General features: G+C 48.3%; 1 protein-coding gene across 3 annotated transcripts in view; it reads left to right on the top strand.

Moving 5' to 3' along the window:
- The window catches only part of LOC144176010 (DENN domain-containing protein 2A-like), a 94,867-nt gene extending 83,680 nt beyond the window's left edge, over positions 1-11,187 (top strand). For all 3 annotated transcript variants that reach the window (XM_077705106.1, XM_077705107.1, XM_077705105.1), the window contains 2 exons: positions 7,971-8,063; positions 11,001-11,187. In XM_077705106.1, the coding sequence (XP_077561232.1) occupies positions 7,971-8,063; positions 11,001-11,041 (134 nt within the window). In that variant the 3' untranslated portion in view covers positions 11,042-11,187. The remainder of the gene's footprint in view (positions 1-7,970; positions 8,064-11,000) is intronic.
- The last annotated feature ends 5,883 nt before the right edge of the window (positions 11,188-17,070 follow it).

Below are 17,070 nucleotides of genomic sequence, written 5' to 3'. Positions count from 1 at the left end.
CTCCACGCCGCCTGCTGCTCGCTCTGCTATTTTGAAAAGCAAGGAGGCGCATGTGCGCAAAACAAAACGGCGACGGCTGTGGCCTTTCTGAACGTCAACAAAGCGGTGCTGTGAACGGCGTTGGAACAACGAGGTGCCACTGTTCAACAGAAGAAGCTGCACTTGGCTTGCATGCTCGGACATGCCCGGTGCCGAGGGCCAAGGAGAAAAACGTGCAGGGAAGGCGAACCCGCGGGATGTTTTGGGTGCATTTGACACGATCCCGTCGTTGACATGATGACGACTGTCAGTGAATTACTTGTAGTGTGAGAGCTGAGCTGTGAAGTTGCTGCGAGGTAATTCTCGCAAAATAACATAATTGACTTTCGGAAATAAATGTTCCACTTGTGGCCGATTTTCCCGTCGTTCGTGTTTCATTCTTGCGGCAATGAAATTCCCGCAAAAGCGAATTTTTGCCCCCCCCCCAACAGTTCGGTTATTGTGGGGTTCAACTGTATTCGAAATTCTCGCAGCATTTTTTAGCGCGATTCTGCGCATCAAGCCTGACGTCAAGGTGAAGGCATTGTAGCCGCGGAGGCCCCGGCCCGGGCGTTCCAGTGCGTGTCACGTGCAAACAGGGCTTTGCCTCCAGATGGGAGGTGTTGGGATACCGAAGACGACAGTGCTGAGTGCCTCGAGGGTGCATTTAGGGAACTGTCAGCATTCCCATTCCAAAGGATACAATGGCACACGAGTGCTGACAACTATGGGCGACGTGGGGCAGACATCACCGATGCCGAAGAAGCGGCCCTGACAGCGTTCCAAATCTCCTACTGCAGCCGAGGTTGCGTCAGAGTTCGCATTCGCCACTGTTGTGGCCCAGTGTGCAACGCCGGATTCTCTCGCTGGGACGGCGTTAGTCAGCTTGAAAAAAAAAAAAAAAGGAGAACTTTGGGATGCAGAAGAAGAAGCAAGTGATTCTCACAGACTTTTTTTATTTTAAATAAAGTGCGGCAGTCATTGTGCTGTGGTTCGAATTTTCTGTACAGTGAGCTACCTCTTGTCGCGACCTTGAAACGCTCTCAGTGATGTGCGGAGTTTTCAGAGAAACTTCAGATGGGCATATTTTATATATCGAATTGTCAATATATCGGAACTATTTCGCGATCCCCTTGGAGTTGGATATGTTTGTGTTCGACTGTAGCACGTGATGCACAAAGGCAATGAACAACGTGCTAGGGACCGTGTTGCCTCAACAAAGTTTGGGGAAAGAAAAAGGGTTGAGTTTTTCACATATCAAGGTCAAAAACTTCGGTAACATTGCAGATGCACGCGCAAAGTCGCCATTGTATTAGTATTCCTTCCCCCCCCCGTAAAACAACTGTCAATGCCACGCCTAATTGTATTTATTCGAATCTAGGGCAGTACATTTTTTAAAACGTCGTTTGTGGATTCGAGGATGCGGCTTTTCTGTCACCAATAAACACTGCGTGCCATCTCGCGTCCACAAGCTTGCAGCTTGCAAGCTTTATCTTGCTTGTTCCAATGTTGTGAACGCAATGTTCTGTGATCGCTGACCTTGAGAGGAGAAGTTCGTGCAGAGTGGCACCCACCAAGCGGTGGCTTCTAAGCAGGGGGTTCTTTTGGGGCTGGAGAGAACTCCAAGCACAGAGCCACTTTGGTGGGCACGAGAAGAACATGCGCCCGTGGAGGAAGCAATTGCGCTGCTAAGCGAATGGCTTTCACAGCACCCAAGAAACACCACAAGGTGGAGAAGGATGTTGCTGACTTTATGCGGAAGCAAAGGGGAAGTAGAATGTCCGTGATGGTGGAGAGGGAGATCGCAAACATTTGCAAGGCCAGGAGGGGCTGGGTCACTCATTTTAGGAAGCAGATCGGGTTCAGCCTGCGACGGTGGACGTGTGTGTGCCAAAAGCCGCCCCCTGACTTTGAGGAGAGGCTAGTCGCATTCCAGCGTTGTGTGATTATGGAGGAGCTCGCAAAGGAGTACAGACTGGGCCAGATCAGTAACGCTGATCAGAAAGCAGTGTATTTCGACACAGTGAATGGGAAGGGTGCAAAACAAGTGAAAATGAAAACTGCAGGCTACGAAAAGTAGCACACCACCGTGATGTTGTAGCACAGTTATTTTTAAGCGGGAGACACTTCCAGCTGAAGAAGTTTTTCCTAAAAACGTCGTCATGCAAACTCATGAGAATGGGTGCATGAGTGGTGCTGTCGCCGATGATGGGGCGAAAACCATTTGGCAACGCCAGGCCAGGGCTCAGCTGTTTAAAGGGACACTGAGGTGATTTGTAAACAGTGTGGGATTACGTGTGCAAATTGTACTCTGGAGTCCCTCGGCCATGTATTGACCACCTTCAGTGCATTTATGTGGCTTTATTTGGCATATAAATTAATCCCAAAGTGCTGTCCGTATGACGTTTCGAGCAGGCTTAGCTTGACTGCGCTACTGCACGGCTCGCCGACCTTCTGACAGAGTGAGTCAGCCAGCTGCTGGAAAGTCGTCACAGTTCGTTTGTTTTGTTGAAACTGAACGGCACGGCACGAGTCGTGCCTGAAAGAATGTGCCTTTAGTTTGTTAGTTTGTGGACTGTATCAAGCTTATGAAGTAAAAGTAGCTCCACACAAGCGCACATGCAACGCCTCACTGACTGGCACTCTACTGGAACCCAACGCCTGAGCTCCTTTGGAACAGCCAGAAAGGCTCACCCATCTGCTCACCTTCAGACGTCAACAGCCGCATATTTGTGGTACGGCGAAAAGCAAAAACGCCCGTGTGTGCGAGATTTCGGCGCAAGTTAAAAATCCCCAGGTGGTCAAAATTAATCCAGAGCCCTCCACTACGGCGCGCCTCATCGCCTGCGTTGCGTCGGCGCGTTAAACCCCCACAATCAATATTTGTGGTACGCCACAATATTTCCATTTGTATTGCCATCCCCAACAGTGCTGTGGCCACGGCCGAGTGTGTGGAAGCACTGGGCGCAGTGTGTCGCAATTAGAAAGTTGGAATCATCAACAAGACGTTTTTTATTTATTTATTTATTTTTGGAGGTGATTTTTTGAAGTCACTCCTGGTTCTTGACTCCCACCGTGGCTGCGCGAGAGATGCCGGGAAGTTTGTGCTTTCAGAAAGCGGTACGGACATTGTGGTAATACCCGGCGGTATGACGGGCCAGCTACAACCGCTCGATAGGTCCATCAACAAGCCATTTGAATCTTTTGCGACTGTGGGAAAATTGACTGATTTTTAGGGGTCCGAGAAAAGATTTCTTTTCTGCCAAAAAAAATTGGTTAGGCACTAATTACAGGAACACAAAATGCAGAATATTTAACGGCCTTTCCAATAACACCAGTTTTTCAAATGTTTTCATACATCATAGTTGCGAAAAAAAATATCAAAATCAAAATTTTTGTCAAGTTGTCGAAGACAATAATAAAAAAGGAGTTGTGTATAACAAACCACCAGTAGTAGAAAAAAATTTTAACCTTCTCAGTCCCGGGGTACCCAAATGGGTACCATAACAATAAAGGCAAAAGCTTGCCCCCATTCAAAATTAGCGCGTCCAAAGTTGTTTCCCCGCAAAAAGCATGTCTAGCTTTCACTAAGCCCCCCCAGGTGGCGCGATGTGTTCAGGCATTTCTGAAAAGCCAGGCGGCAAAATTGGCTTTCAACGGGCGCGCGCTCGAATGCGTCCACAGGGTAAGAAAAACCCAGAGTACCCAAATGGGTACCACCAAATTTCATTACTTTTGTTTGCTTTTTTGCTATTGTAATTTTTTTTTTGCATTTAATTCTATGGATAATGAACGGAGTAAAAGTGTGTTGTAGCATTTTTGTAGCATTTTTGAAGCACTGTAGCATTTTTGAAAGTATTTGTCCTTGCATTCCACATGCACTGAGACCCAGAGTACCCAAATGGGTACCATCAAATTCTATAACTTTCGTTTGCTTTTTTGCTATTGTAATTTTTTTGCGTTTATTTCTATGGATAATGAACCGAATGAATGTGTTACAAAAGATTTTTGTATTTGTGCATTCTTGGAACTGAGGAGGATAATATACATTTTGTAGGGAAACATTTCAAAAACACGCCCTAGAAAAAAGGCCGACTTGCACGAATCAGTTTGCCAGATATAAAAGAAATGTTAGTTTGTGTGGTGTTCGTGCCATGTGGTGAAGCCCAGCCTCCATTTCAAAATGGGCAATTTCAGGTGGTTCCCTGGAAGAAATCTGGCGGATTGACATTATCAGATGCACCAGTCTGTCCCCATGTCACGTTAAAAACATCTTGTCAATGACTGGCTTTGCATTTATGGCCAGCACAGTATTTGGGACAAGCACGCGATGTGTAAAAAACATGCATGAAGTTGAAAACGGAACTCCGTGGTTGATGCTTGATGACGTTCAGTGTCAGTTATCTCTCAAACATAAAGTTGCGCTTTATTATCGCCTTCTGACTAGCTATTATAGCTTTGCTTGCAGGAATAAGGTGCGATGTGCTAGAATCGTGCTCTGCAAACTTTGGCCGAGTAGCCTCCTGCATTGCAGCGCAACTAAACACTTTTGAAATGAAACAGTACAAAACGTATTGGAGACTCTGTCCGAATAGACAGTTCAAGTAAGTAGCAACACTAGACCCCCGGAGATACCCTCGTATGGAAACAAAACTGGCAGGTGAACAGCTGGCGGTGTGTAAGGCTGGTTTGAAGCGCTCTCCTCGTCGGAACTGATATCTGGTGACTGGATGTTATCTTCTGACTTGCATCGGAAGTTCTTATTGCAGAAATCTGGTTAGGGTGGGGTTAAATCAGGAGCGGTGTGCTTTTTTTGAGGATCAGTTGTTGACGCTCAAGGCGCCATGGCTGGTAGGCTTGAAGTTGGGTAACTGCGTAGTAGTGCCAAATATGAATTTCACAATGCAGAAATGAAACCGAAACTGTTGTTAACTGTTCGCAAATGGTCCTTAGAACAATGTGTGCAAAGGCAATAAAACTGCCTAAAATCATAACGTAGCTTTGAATACAGGCACTGCTTGACATTTTCAGATTTCAGGGATTATTACTGTCACAGTGAAAACCTGACGATTGAAAATCGCTTGTCGATTCAACATTGGTGCCCTGATAACAAAAACCAAATGCTGAAGCAGAGTACCTGATTATGAGTGGCACACATTCTTCATTGGTAGCAGTGATGCGCGATGACCACGCCCCTTTTACACACTAAGGTGATGCAAATGCGTGTCAGAAATCACGTTTTTGTTGCAAAAATGAAAATCAAACTGATTTTGAAAGGGCATTTTCTGAGCTAACTCCAAATAGCTTTACTTGTTCCACCAATGCCTGGAATGCTATGAAAAGGGGCTCCCAAGGTATCGTTTAAATTGAACGATTTTAAATAGGCACAGTCATGAAAGAGTGAAGGACAGGCTGTGGAAGCATCACAGCGACGGGCTGATGTTGCAAGACTACCAAGTCGCACTGACTGGCTCCTCAAGCGCGCTTCGCAGCAGCCAAGTGGCGAACTAAATCGTGGAACGAAATTCCGTCCAAGCTAATTGTGTGGGCAGCATTTCAAACTCGCTGCATGGAAGTGACGACAGTGTGCTGTGGGAAGAGGACAGCAATGTGAACCACGATGACAAGTGAGCAATGAACATGCTGTGACAAGCACTGCAAGTGTAGTAAAGAGCATGTTCAAATGCCCAGTCAAATGCCTTTCTCATTTGGCTTACATTCGAGGGAATATTTTTAACAGTGAAACTATTTAGCAAATCTTAATTGTAACAAAACCAAGAAAATGCCTAGTGCTCATGTGTGCGTGTCTTTCGGCAACCGCACATCGGCCCCGGCGCACTTTTGTCAAGCCAAGCATACCCACTTGGGGAGTTTGGCCAAGATTGGCAAAAAAAAAACTCCAGCACTTGATTGGTTGATTGTAGGCTTTAATGCGCCGACGCAATGCGGGCGATGAGGTGCGCCGTAGTGGAGGGCTCCGGATTAATTTTGACCACCTGGGGATCTTTAACATGCGCCGAACTCTCGTACACACGGGTGTTTTTGCTTTTCACCTCCATCAGAAAAGCGGCCGCCGCGGCCGGGAATCGAACCCGCGACCTCGTGCTCAGCAGCGCAACGCCTTAGCCACTGAGCCACCGTGGCGGGTAAAACTCCAGCACTTGCCGTTATCATGGCAACACTTGCTCGGAACGAGATAGTGTACACGTCTGCAAGGTAATGTCCAATAATTATCACTTCTCAAACAAATGAAAGAAGCTCACAGTTATAGGAACAATGATAAAGTATAGGTTGTTGCTGCATGCCAAGAAGCAGCAGGTGGGCCGCAGTCGTGACGCTCGGGAAGGTTGCATTCAGCTTCGCTACCTCCATGTCTTATGCGTTGCTTCCTTCAATTTTTTTCAATTTCCGGGCCTTCCGAATTTTGGGAGTGAGCCTGGAATCGAGGCTGGCCCAAATTCGAGTAAATACAGTAGTGCCGAGGGGTGCTTTTTGTTGCCATATATTTGCGTTCGGAAAAAAATAAAGCTCAGTTGAGGCCTCTTTCCTGTTCTTATCCTTTCCTCAACTTGTGCTTGGCATTTGACGAGAATTCCCATGAGTGAAAATTGTCCCATTATCTCCTTTAGCTATGTACGAGAAACATGGCAAAGAAAAAAAAAAACACCAAAGCTTTGTACCCTATTTGCAGTGCAGGTGAAAGCAGCTTGGGTGAACAGAAAAGGTGCTTTGTGATTTGGGTTGGAAGAGGGAGGAACCTTCCTTCTCCCCATGGTCTTGCGAAAGGGGCTGCTGTCAGTGCGCACAGGACGTTCTGTGGCAGATGCTCGCCAGGACCTGCACTGGAGGACAGCACAAGGTGGCTGCTGATTGTTATGGGCTGTGCAGCAGCAGGGTTTTTTGCACGCCACTGGACCAGCTGTGGGCCAGAGTTCGTCTGGTCTCCACTTGTTTTGTCCTGTTCTGGCGCTGTTGAAAAGATGGCCGGTAATGTCACACTAGGCACTGCAGCGAATCCAGTAGTAAAAACTTACTGTGACATGATCAAACGCTCTGCAATACAAATGCCTTTTGCTTCAGTATACAGTAGACTTGCGATAATGCAGACACAGAGGGACCCCAGGATTTTGTTTGAATTATCGGAAGTTCTCATAAATACGACTTCAGCTTGTTTTGTAATGAAACATTCACATATTTACCAATACGACACTTACACGCAGTACGGAAGTGCTATTCACACTTGGAAAACAACAACGAATTGATGACTGGTTTGTCTTTGCATGAGAGTACAAAAAAGAGTTTGTGGTGCTAGCAAGAGGAGCCAGTGTATTCCTTTGACTTGCAGGGAATCAGCTTCATTTGTGACGGTTAGTGATACAAGGGTGCAAATGCGAAGCCAGAAGCAGCGAATTCAGCAAATATTTTCCGACGAGGACAAGCAAAAGTAGGAATTAACCAAATTTACGTCGTGAAGCAGTTTGAATTAAGCAGCTTTAGAATGGATTGAAAACGTAGCGGGTCAACCAAAATTTTAAAATTTGTTTGAATTTACCAAAACTTTGATTTACCCGAGTTTCGATCATGGTGAGTCTACTGTATATGACAGAGCTTCTAAAACACGCATTTGCATGCGTTTGCACTTGCTGGCAGGTGTGCACGCGCTAGGCTCTTTTGCGCGTCTTCGGTGCCGTGCGAGAAAGCCAACCCACGGGGACCCGCGGCGGTGTGGTGAAGCTTGGTAGTTGGCGAGTCGTGCGGCAGAGCCAGCTGGGACTGCGGTGGTGTTTGTAAATTTGGAGTACTCGGAATGGTAAAGCTGCGCTGCGCACTGAGTCGAATGGCGAACACATTTGGCGAGGCGTTCCAATGCCTGGCCAGCGTTGTTGAGCGGCGATCCTGTGCCAGCCGAGACGTGGCGTGCATGCAGAGCCGTGCCCTTGTCCCCCGTGCAGGGCTGTTCGAGCGGCGGGCAGCCGAGTACCTGCTGGACCTGGAGCAGTCGGGCCGAGGGCTGCGGCAGCTGGGCCGCAGAGTGCGCACCATCGGTGAGCCACTGGGGGCCGCAAGGGGGGGCTGCGGGGCCCAGGACACAGGTGGCACTAAGCAGGCAGCTGGCGGGACCAGGGCTCACCCTCGCCTCCAGTGACGCTCGGCTAAAAGTGGCCCACACCCACCTCGGCACAGCAAGCCTGGTTGTCCCTGCCTCCTGTCCGCTGCTTTTATGTGGGAATCCTGCATCGCTCAGCCCCTGCTCCGTTGTCGTCTGCTCCTTCTCCTGCCTGGGGGGGCAGCCACGGGCATACCTGCCAGGTTTCGCCGGGATGGCATTAGGGAGATCTGAGCAAGGAACTCAGTGGTATATTTCACATGCACTTTTAGTTAGTTACAACAGAGCAGGTACAGAACTCTGTCGTCCAAACTACTAACAATCTTACGAAAACGAGGACACAAGAGGAGGCAACTAGGCAACCCGGGCACAGACTAGCAACTTATTTTTTATTTGAGTGAAAAACAGATAATGAAGGAAACTGTAAACTATGCATGTGTGATAACCTAGGGCACAGAATGAAGATAAACAGAATCGACAGCTGGGCTAGTTGGTACCCGTCCATCCTAAACAGCACTTAATTAACAAAACAACGACGAGGAAGAAGGGACACAAGACGGCGCCGTCCTGTGTCCCTTTTTTCTCGTCGTTGTTTTGTTAAGCGCTGTTTAGGATGGAAGATAAACAGCCAAGAAACAACTGAAACCACAGCCAAAAAACTGAACGGGAGGGGCAAGAAACTTGACACTAGGCATGCGCAATCGTTTCGTTCATAAACAAAACAAGGCGAGGGCCGGGGAAGTCCAAGGGCACTAAAAATCACCCCCAAGAGTCCTGTCAAGATACGCAATCTCGGTGCTTACTAGAGACACCGACGGTGAACTGACGCAATCCTCACCTTTTTTGAGGATCGCATATGCTTCGAAAATCTCCCTTTGCGCGCACTCCTGTAGCACCTTATCAGTTTGCATGCTTCAAGGCGTGCCTTTGCAGTCTTTGCAGTGGGTGGCCAGGTTCCTGCCGGTAAAAGTGCGGAGGCTGTTGGCGTGTTCCCTTAGTCGATCATTAATGCATTGGCCCGTTTGGCCAATGTATGATTGCCCACAGGACAAGGGGATTTTGTAGACGATGCACGCTTGGCAGTCAACAAAGTGCTTCTCGTGTCTTTTCCAGCACCCCGCATGTCTATTTTCTTCAGAGTTTACACACTTGCACAACTTGTGTAGCTTGTTAGGTGCCAAAAAAAACAACATGAACGCCCCCCCCCCCCTCATTTCATAACTTTCTTGATCTTGTGCCAAACAGTGTGGACGTAAGTAGAACGGCCATCTTGTCACCCTTGCCCCGTTCGCGTATTTACAAACGCTTCGCTGCACAGAGCACTGGTGGAGAACGGTAATTAAAGGTGATTATTGGCCGCAAACCTAAAGTGACCTAAAATGTACCAAATCACCGTTATTACTCACAAAAAAAGAAAAACACGCCGATTTGGGTTTAGAAAGAATATGAATCAGAACAAAATTAGCCAAGGAAATAGAAATTGAGAGAGCCCTGACAGGACTCGAACCCAAGCCGCCAAGCGCCAATACTCGGTACTCTACGTCAGGGCTACAGAGCCCGAACAGTGTGCTCGTTTTAGCAGGCACTCAGAAGAATAGCGCGCGCAGTGACATCACACATGTCACGTGGGTGCTCTGTAGAGCGAAGCGTTTGGAAACACGTGCCCCGTTCGCATGTCTTCTTCTTGGTGTGCGACTCGACAAGAAGCTTCTCGCCAACTGCCAAGATAAGGTCGCAAGGAAACCCTGCTTCCTTCAGCCGCTCCACCTGTGACGGGTGGAACAGCTGCGCCATTGAGCGCCAAACCTGTTTACCCGCTCCGTCCTGCACCGAGCTGCCCCTGTTCCACCAAACTCATTTATCATCGCCGTCCTGCGTCGTAGCGCCTGAATTGAGCCGCGAGATACGACCGCCTTGATGCCCAGCACCCAGAACCCTAACTGAACTTCGTGCTTTCGGTTTTATCAAGGCATTTATGGTTTCGGTTTCTCCAAGGCTATGAGCGGCTATGGCAGTTGGTTTGGCTTAGCCGTACGGCCATAGCATGAAGGCAAGAAAAGCTTTTTCTTCCATGGGCTGCTGGCATTATGCGCCTTCTCCGCCTTCTCTTTGCCAGTGTAGGCAGCTGCGCCACAATGAACAGAAAATGACCAAAAGTAAAATGTTTTTGTGTCTCACTGCAAACACATATAGTAATACTATTTGCAGGCAAGGTCGTAGTTTATTGGCGCTGAGCATCAATTTAGTCGTCCATTTTTGGCAATCGTAGCTTTGGTGCCAGCACCCTTCCATAGTTGCTTGTATTGAACAGACAGGGACTCGGACGCTTAGCCCTCGCTTGTTAATTCGGTTCGCTTTTGTTGCGAAGTGATTACTCGTATTCGCCTGCGATCTTTGCTTAGTGGAGGATGGTCCAACGTTGAACATGCCTTCTAACATGCTCTAGTTATGTAGTCTACAGCGTAGGTTCGTCGACTTTCGCAACCCTGTGACTGGCGACGACAAAGTTATGTTCAGCTTCGCGCACACTGAAACTGCAGTTTGAGAGAAAAAATGCAAGCAAACACCTTGGTTTGTAGAATGCCGCCGTGAGTTTGCATGAACAAGCTTGAGGGGGCAGACAACGGTTGCACGCTGTGATTACCACCACCATGAAATGCAGCCTTAGGCTCTTCTTCCCCTGGGTGCCGTTATTTAGTGGCTCTGCCACCCTGAGCTGTGTGGCAGGCTCCTTTCGCCTCCCCATGCGGATCAGTAGAACGGGGCACTTTTGGCCCGTCTCACAGCCCTCTGTGGCAGGTGTGGCAAGCCGGGCATCCTTGGAAGGCTGTTTCCTGTGGCCCCTTGAGGGACGCCCCCTCTGTCTTCCGTGCAGGGGAGCGCTTCTGGAACCTGAGGGCCTTCCAGCGAGACTGAGCAGGCCCTGCTGCTTCTCGTGGCAAGAGCACCGGGAGAAGAGGAGTCCTCCTCGGCACCACCCAGCACCGCAGGGCACCCACAGCCCAAGGGGTCCCGGAAAGGGGCGGTGTGCCTCTGCCCCTCGTTCCCAGCTGTGTGCCGCCGCATACTGGCCCGCGTATTGAGCGCACTTTTTTGCCCACGTGCACTCATTGTGCGAGCCGGGCACCTCCCAGGCAGATATGGCTGTGCCTTCCAGCCACATCACAGCACTGTGAGGGGGAGGCGTGCAGGGCAGGCACACTGTACTTCCACCATAACAGAGTGAAACAGCGCTTAAACGAAGACAGTAAGAGGAGAGGACACGGACACAAGAGGACACGGACTTTTACTGTCGTGGTTCAAGCACTGTTTCACTGTCTTGTGATGAACCAAGCAGCCCAAAGCCAAACGTTAGTTGTACTTGCACCCCTTCAAGTACAACTAGTGCAGTGATTTGTGTCCTACGAGCCATGTCTTGACGCCTTCAGATCTTGTGTGAAAGCTGTATCCGAATGGGCACCTTTGTGGTTGCTAACACGCCTGCAGTTGAATCATTTGGGCCTAAGCTGGCACGGTGTGTTTCCCGAATGCGTTGTTCGGCTGTCTGGCACTGCGTGTGTGTTGGCAGTTCTTTCCTTTCTCGTTCGCCCACCCATGAGGTAGTCCGCAGGGGCTAGCAGTATGGGCAGTTGGAGCAGGCTGCAGCCAGGGCCAGCTGGTGAGCTGTGAAGTGCGCGAGAAGCCGCTGAGGAGCCAGGGACAGGGAGGCCCACCCACTCTGCACTGGGGGCACCAGGTGGGGAGCTGTCGGTCGGCAGGCAGAGGGGATTCGGGGGGCACAAGAACAGCGCTGCCTGCCGACACTGTTGGCGGGGGAACTAGGGCACAGCTGTAACACGCCCTGCTGTGTCTGTGCGTGTCGCCAGTCTTGAGATGCACTCTGCCCAAGGCTATGCCCTCCGTCTCTGGTGAACACTGCCCCACCTGGCATCGCTCCGTTTCCTGCAGGCCAGTGTTGATGATACGCGAGTTGCAATTGCCGGCTGCAACTGCACTGTACATTCCACATTGGTAGTACATAGTATACATTTCGCCACAGCCAGACCCCGCCCTGCCTCAGTATCTCACCCAGATCCGTCCTTTGACATCTTCTCACGTCACGTCTTAAAAATTCCCGTCTTAAAAATACACAACTGCGCCCAAACGGGGCTACAAGTCATGAAGACAACACAAGCGCAGTGTTGTCCATGTGTTCATGAACTGTTCAGTGTTGTCGCCGTTCGTTTGCGCGCTGCTGTTTATTTTTAAGATGACCCACTACCAACTTGCCCACCTTTCGACCCTTTTGCAGAAATTCCCGCGCACTCGGCCGCTTTCATCCGTCTGCTGTACTCGAGCAGCCGTCGTGCAGGCGGCGTCGTGCAGCCTCCTGCACGATGGTTGGTGCGGCTGACGTCCGCCGCTCATGTTTCCTGGGATACTGCCGAACATGCGTGTGTTACTGTGCCATGTGGCCAGGGTGCAGTCGCCTGGTGCCTTTGTGGGTGCTGTGCTGGGATCATGAGTCCTGGGTGTCCACATCCATGCCGACTTCTCCCTTGTGGCTCTGGGGCCAAGGAGTCGTCGCACCAGCAGCGAGCACGTTCCCCAAATCGAGCATTGTGAACCGCTGGAGGGCATGGGCTCTTCAACTGTGCTGTGCTGCAATCGGTTGTGCGCTGGCACTTCACATTTCCAGCGTTCTCACCGTTCGCTCGTCGTGAACCTTTGTTTCGGTGCACACCCTGACACCTGCGGGCGGAATGGTTGTGATTTTATTTTTATGCAATGATAGATTGGCTTTTACAACGGGCGAAGCATGCAGTGTGTAAGTGTATTCTTGGCGCCTTGGCGTTTTTCGTTTTTGCCAATGCAGATGAAACCATTATACGGCTTTGCTGTAAAAGTCTCGTGTCTTTGAAGCATGAAGCTCTCTAGTGCGAGGCGTAAACGAGTGTCCCGGTGTTTTTTAGTACGCGTTACGTTCTGGCACAAGGCATAAACCAGTTTCCCGGTGTTTCAGTACCGTGACTACGTGAGACGACGGTTACTATGACGATTACGATGATGACGACAGGAGATGCCAACAGCCTCAGCCCCTAAGGGGTTTCGCTCCTAAAAGGAATGACATAAAATGGGGTCATTCGTTGGGTCGAAATTGGGCCAAACGTCTCGGAGAGTTCGCTCGACCATCTCCAGCTACGCTATAAAAATTCACGGTCGATCACTTCCCTACACGATTCATTCTCTTAAGCCTATTTTTGGCGGGGAAAATTTTTCTGCCTCGTACAGCTATTTGAAAACCGCGGCGGTGACAATGCAAAAAAATGCACAAAAATAAAGTAATATGCAGAGCACAGTGAAATAATTGCAGTTGATAAACAAAACAGTGCACTCCTTTGCTACAATGCATTTACAGTTGCTAGTGTTTCAGAATGGGCTTTGTGGCCTTTCAGAGCAATATTTGCACATTTTTTACAGCTATTGAAACTTTTGTGAAGGCAATGCAGCTGCATATATTGTTTATGTTGTTGATAGTAAGTGTGAAAGAAAAATATGGGAGCCGGGAAACTGGTAGTCTCAGCACGATAAAGACAAGAACTTTGAGAAATTTGCAGAATTGTCTGTGTTCAGACAATTCTCGGGCGGTGTGGTGGTCGTCACAATACAAGCTTAGGCTCATTTGAAACATTATACAAAAGGGATTTATTTCAGAAAGCGTAATCTGAGTACTTTTTGTTTTGGGCGAGAAAATAATTCTTATATTGAGCACCCACCAAGGCTCCAGACGGTGGGTTGTAAGTCCACTTCACTGCAACAACACTTCCTGCGCGGCAGCGGAGAATTGGGGCGTCAGTGCAGGTCAATTCACCGCGTGTTTCATTGACTTCGTGCGATGCTGCCAGCTTGGCCAATGTGTCTCCACATGCATCCTCGGGCCTTCCACGGTGCCGGAAACAGAGGGTTGTGTTAACCTTGTGTAGTTTTTCCACTTAGTTGTTAGTTCTCGGCACTGCAATAATCTTAAATGCGTCTTTTCTATTCCTACCCATGCTTTTTGTTGACAGTGTGCATACTGCATTTCCTTCAAACTTGTGATTGTACGTAGCATCCTGTACGTAGAATCCCTGATTCCTTTGTGATATGTTTTTAATGGATCGATTACTAGCCGATAGGCTAAGGATCGAGACATTCGTGCATGCGTTAGGTAAAAATGAAAAAGACACAATAAACAAACTTGAAACTTGAATTACGAGCAAAAGCATAAGTTGCTTGGGGAATACTTCTTTTTTTGCAAACGATCTACGACTTTGCTGCGCACTTTTATGCAACAGACGCGTGAAGCTATGCAGTTTAGAAGCAAGGACAGGGTTATTGGTGCACCTAAAATGAAATCGGGATGCCCCATTAGCGAAGAAGTGAAATTTTCAGTAAGATTTTGCGGACGATCCCGTCTCGCACTGTCTGCCCAGAGGGTAAGACGCGGTCACCAAAAGCGATTTCTCGTGCTAAACTTGAGAGAACTGTACGAGGAGTGGGAAAAAACGTGCTTTTGAGTGTGCGCATTCTCTTGGGTCACAGTTCTGCGCCCGGCCGGAATGGTGGCACACACACAGTTTGCGTGGGCACAGAGCGCAAAACTTCAACCCTGTGCTTCGTGTCGCAGGCTTCAGGCAAACTACAGCAGGACTGCTGCTGTCGGCAGTTGTGTGCAACATCGACAACGAAAACGCAGTGTGCAGTTGCTGCCCGACGTGTCCCAGCAAAGATGCCCTTCTGAGCATTTTGGAGAGCGCTCTAGATGTGGACAAAGTTTAGGATTTCCACGTTGAAACCTGGATCACGGGTGTTTTCTGCATACCGGAGGAAATAGTTCTAAGTTTTTCCAAAGTTCCTGCAAGAGATAAAAACCAGCCGAGAAATGAGCGGGAGGATGTTGTTGTATACCGCGCAGAGCTTCCTCGTGCAAGACGCTCCAAAATCGTACCATGGGTGTATACGCAAGCCACGATACTCCTATTCATGGCATACCATCGTTCAGGATTCTCGGGACCTCTGCGTAAAATCGCTTGCCGTCATTTAGGACTGTCTTGACCACACGACAGTGGCGGTGGCGATATTCGAAGCTAAGGCATTAAAGTCGAGGCATTTAAACAATATATGCAGCTGCATTGTCTCTAGAAAAATTTCAATAGCTAAGTGTAAATGTTGCTCCAAAACGCCACTTTGCTTCACTGCAAAGCCCATTTTGAGATGCACTAGCAACTGTCAATGCATTGTAGCGAGGAAGCGCACTTTTAATTATGGTTTAATTAGTCTATCACCTTTTTTTATTGCGCTGCTGAGCACGAGGTCACGGGTTCGATTCCCGGCCGCGGCGGTCGCTTTTCTGATGGAGGCAAAAAGCAAAAACACCCGTGTGTACGAGATTTCGGCACACGTTTAAGATCCCCAAGTGGTCAAAATTAATCCATAGGCCTCCACTACGGCGCACCTCATCAGCTGCGTTGCGTCGGCGCGTTAAACCCCACAATCAATCAATCAACCTTTAATTATTTCACTGTGTTCCTCATATTACTCTACTATTTTTGCGAGTTTTTTTCGCAACGTAGGTTTTCATCACAGCCGTGGTTTTCAAATGACTGTACGAGGCAGAAAAATTTCTTCCCCACCAAAAATTGGCTAGGGGAATAAATAGTGGACGGAAGTGCTCAACCATGAATTTTTATAGTTTAATCAGAGATGGTCGAGCGAACTCTCTGGGACGCTTGGCATGAAGTGACCAAATTACGATGTGTTTGTTCAGATAACAAATGTACCAGCAATTAGCAAACTGTTTTTTGATAACTGTCAGTGTTGCAGGGGGCAAAATTCAGTCAAAACATATTGCTGCGCAACAACTGAGAAGATTACTTGCAGATAGCTGCTAAGTCATCAGGAGCACTCGTGTCGCTTGTGGCAGGAGCGGCACCTGTTGTCTTATCCTTTCACTGGCGTGGGAAGGGAAGCGCTTTTATCGTGAGTGTGCGCACGGAATAAAGATGGGATGATGCGGGTTCTAGACTGAATGGGAAAACATTACTTTTGCTTTTGACTTTGATGAATGGCAGAAAGAAAACTGCAATGACAGCCACTCACAACGCATATGTTGGAACTTTATTCCCTAGATGAGAAAGAAGTGATCTCAGCTGTGAGTAGAAGAGAACGATGAAGAATGATGGCGGCGGTCAGAAGTGGTCTTTATGTGATGTGATCTAAATACAGTTCTTTTCCTTTAACAAAGGCGTTGCAGTCGCGACAGCATACATGACGTCGCAGCGCCAGCAGCATATATAAGCGTGATTTCAAATGGATATGGATTGGCTTTGCAAATTTTATCGTTATCACTACCAAACAATGGCGTTGCCCATTTGAGTTTCAGGGGCCCTATTCTTGACTTCATAAATTCACGGTAAATTCGGCATGTTTTTTGTGTAAAAAACACGTGAGCAATCAGTGACGTATAGCTGTGACGACATGCAGTGTAATTTGACGCTTAGCTTAATAAGGTCACAACCAAGCTATCAAATATTCCGCATAAAAGATATAAGAACACCGTATGAATTATAAAAATTAGGGCAGCAGCTTAGGTTTTAGGTTGGCAAGAGAAACACAATTCTTCAGGTTAAAATTGGTGCCAACACCACAAGGCGATCAAGTAACGTTGGTCGAAAGCGAGCAAAAGCAGGTGTGGAGCTAAAAAAAACATCACACAGTCTTTTTTACCGTACCTACGTATTTACATTTCTTTCAGTTGCCTTTAGTTGAGCTCTCTGCTTCAATGCAAGCCTTGTTGAGTTATCACCTTCCCAGCCGTCACCGCCGCTACGGCCGTGACCATTGGCTGTATCACACGATAAGGGCAGGGAATTAATCCGGAATTAATCGAAATTAATCCGGAGCCCTCCACTACGGCGCGCCTCGTT

Source organism: Haemaphysalis longicornis, unplaced genomic scaffold (assembly GCF_048455015.1).
Source record: "Haemaphysalis longicornis isolate Haplotype H1 unplaced genomic scaffold, Haemaphysalis longicornis Haplotype H1 scaffold_3, whole genome shotgun sequence".
Taxonomy (NCBI): domain Eukaryota; kingdom Metazoa; phylum Arthropoda; class Arachnida; order Ixodida; family Ixodidae; genus Haemaphysalis; species Haemaphysalis longicornis.
Note: the sequence above shows the minus strand (reverse complement) of the source record. Positions and strands in the feature narration are given on the sequence as shown.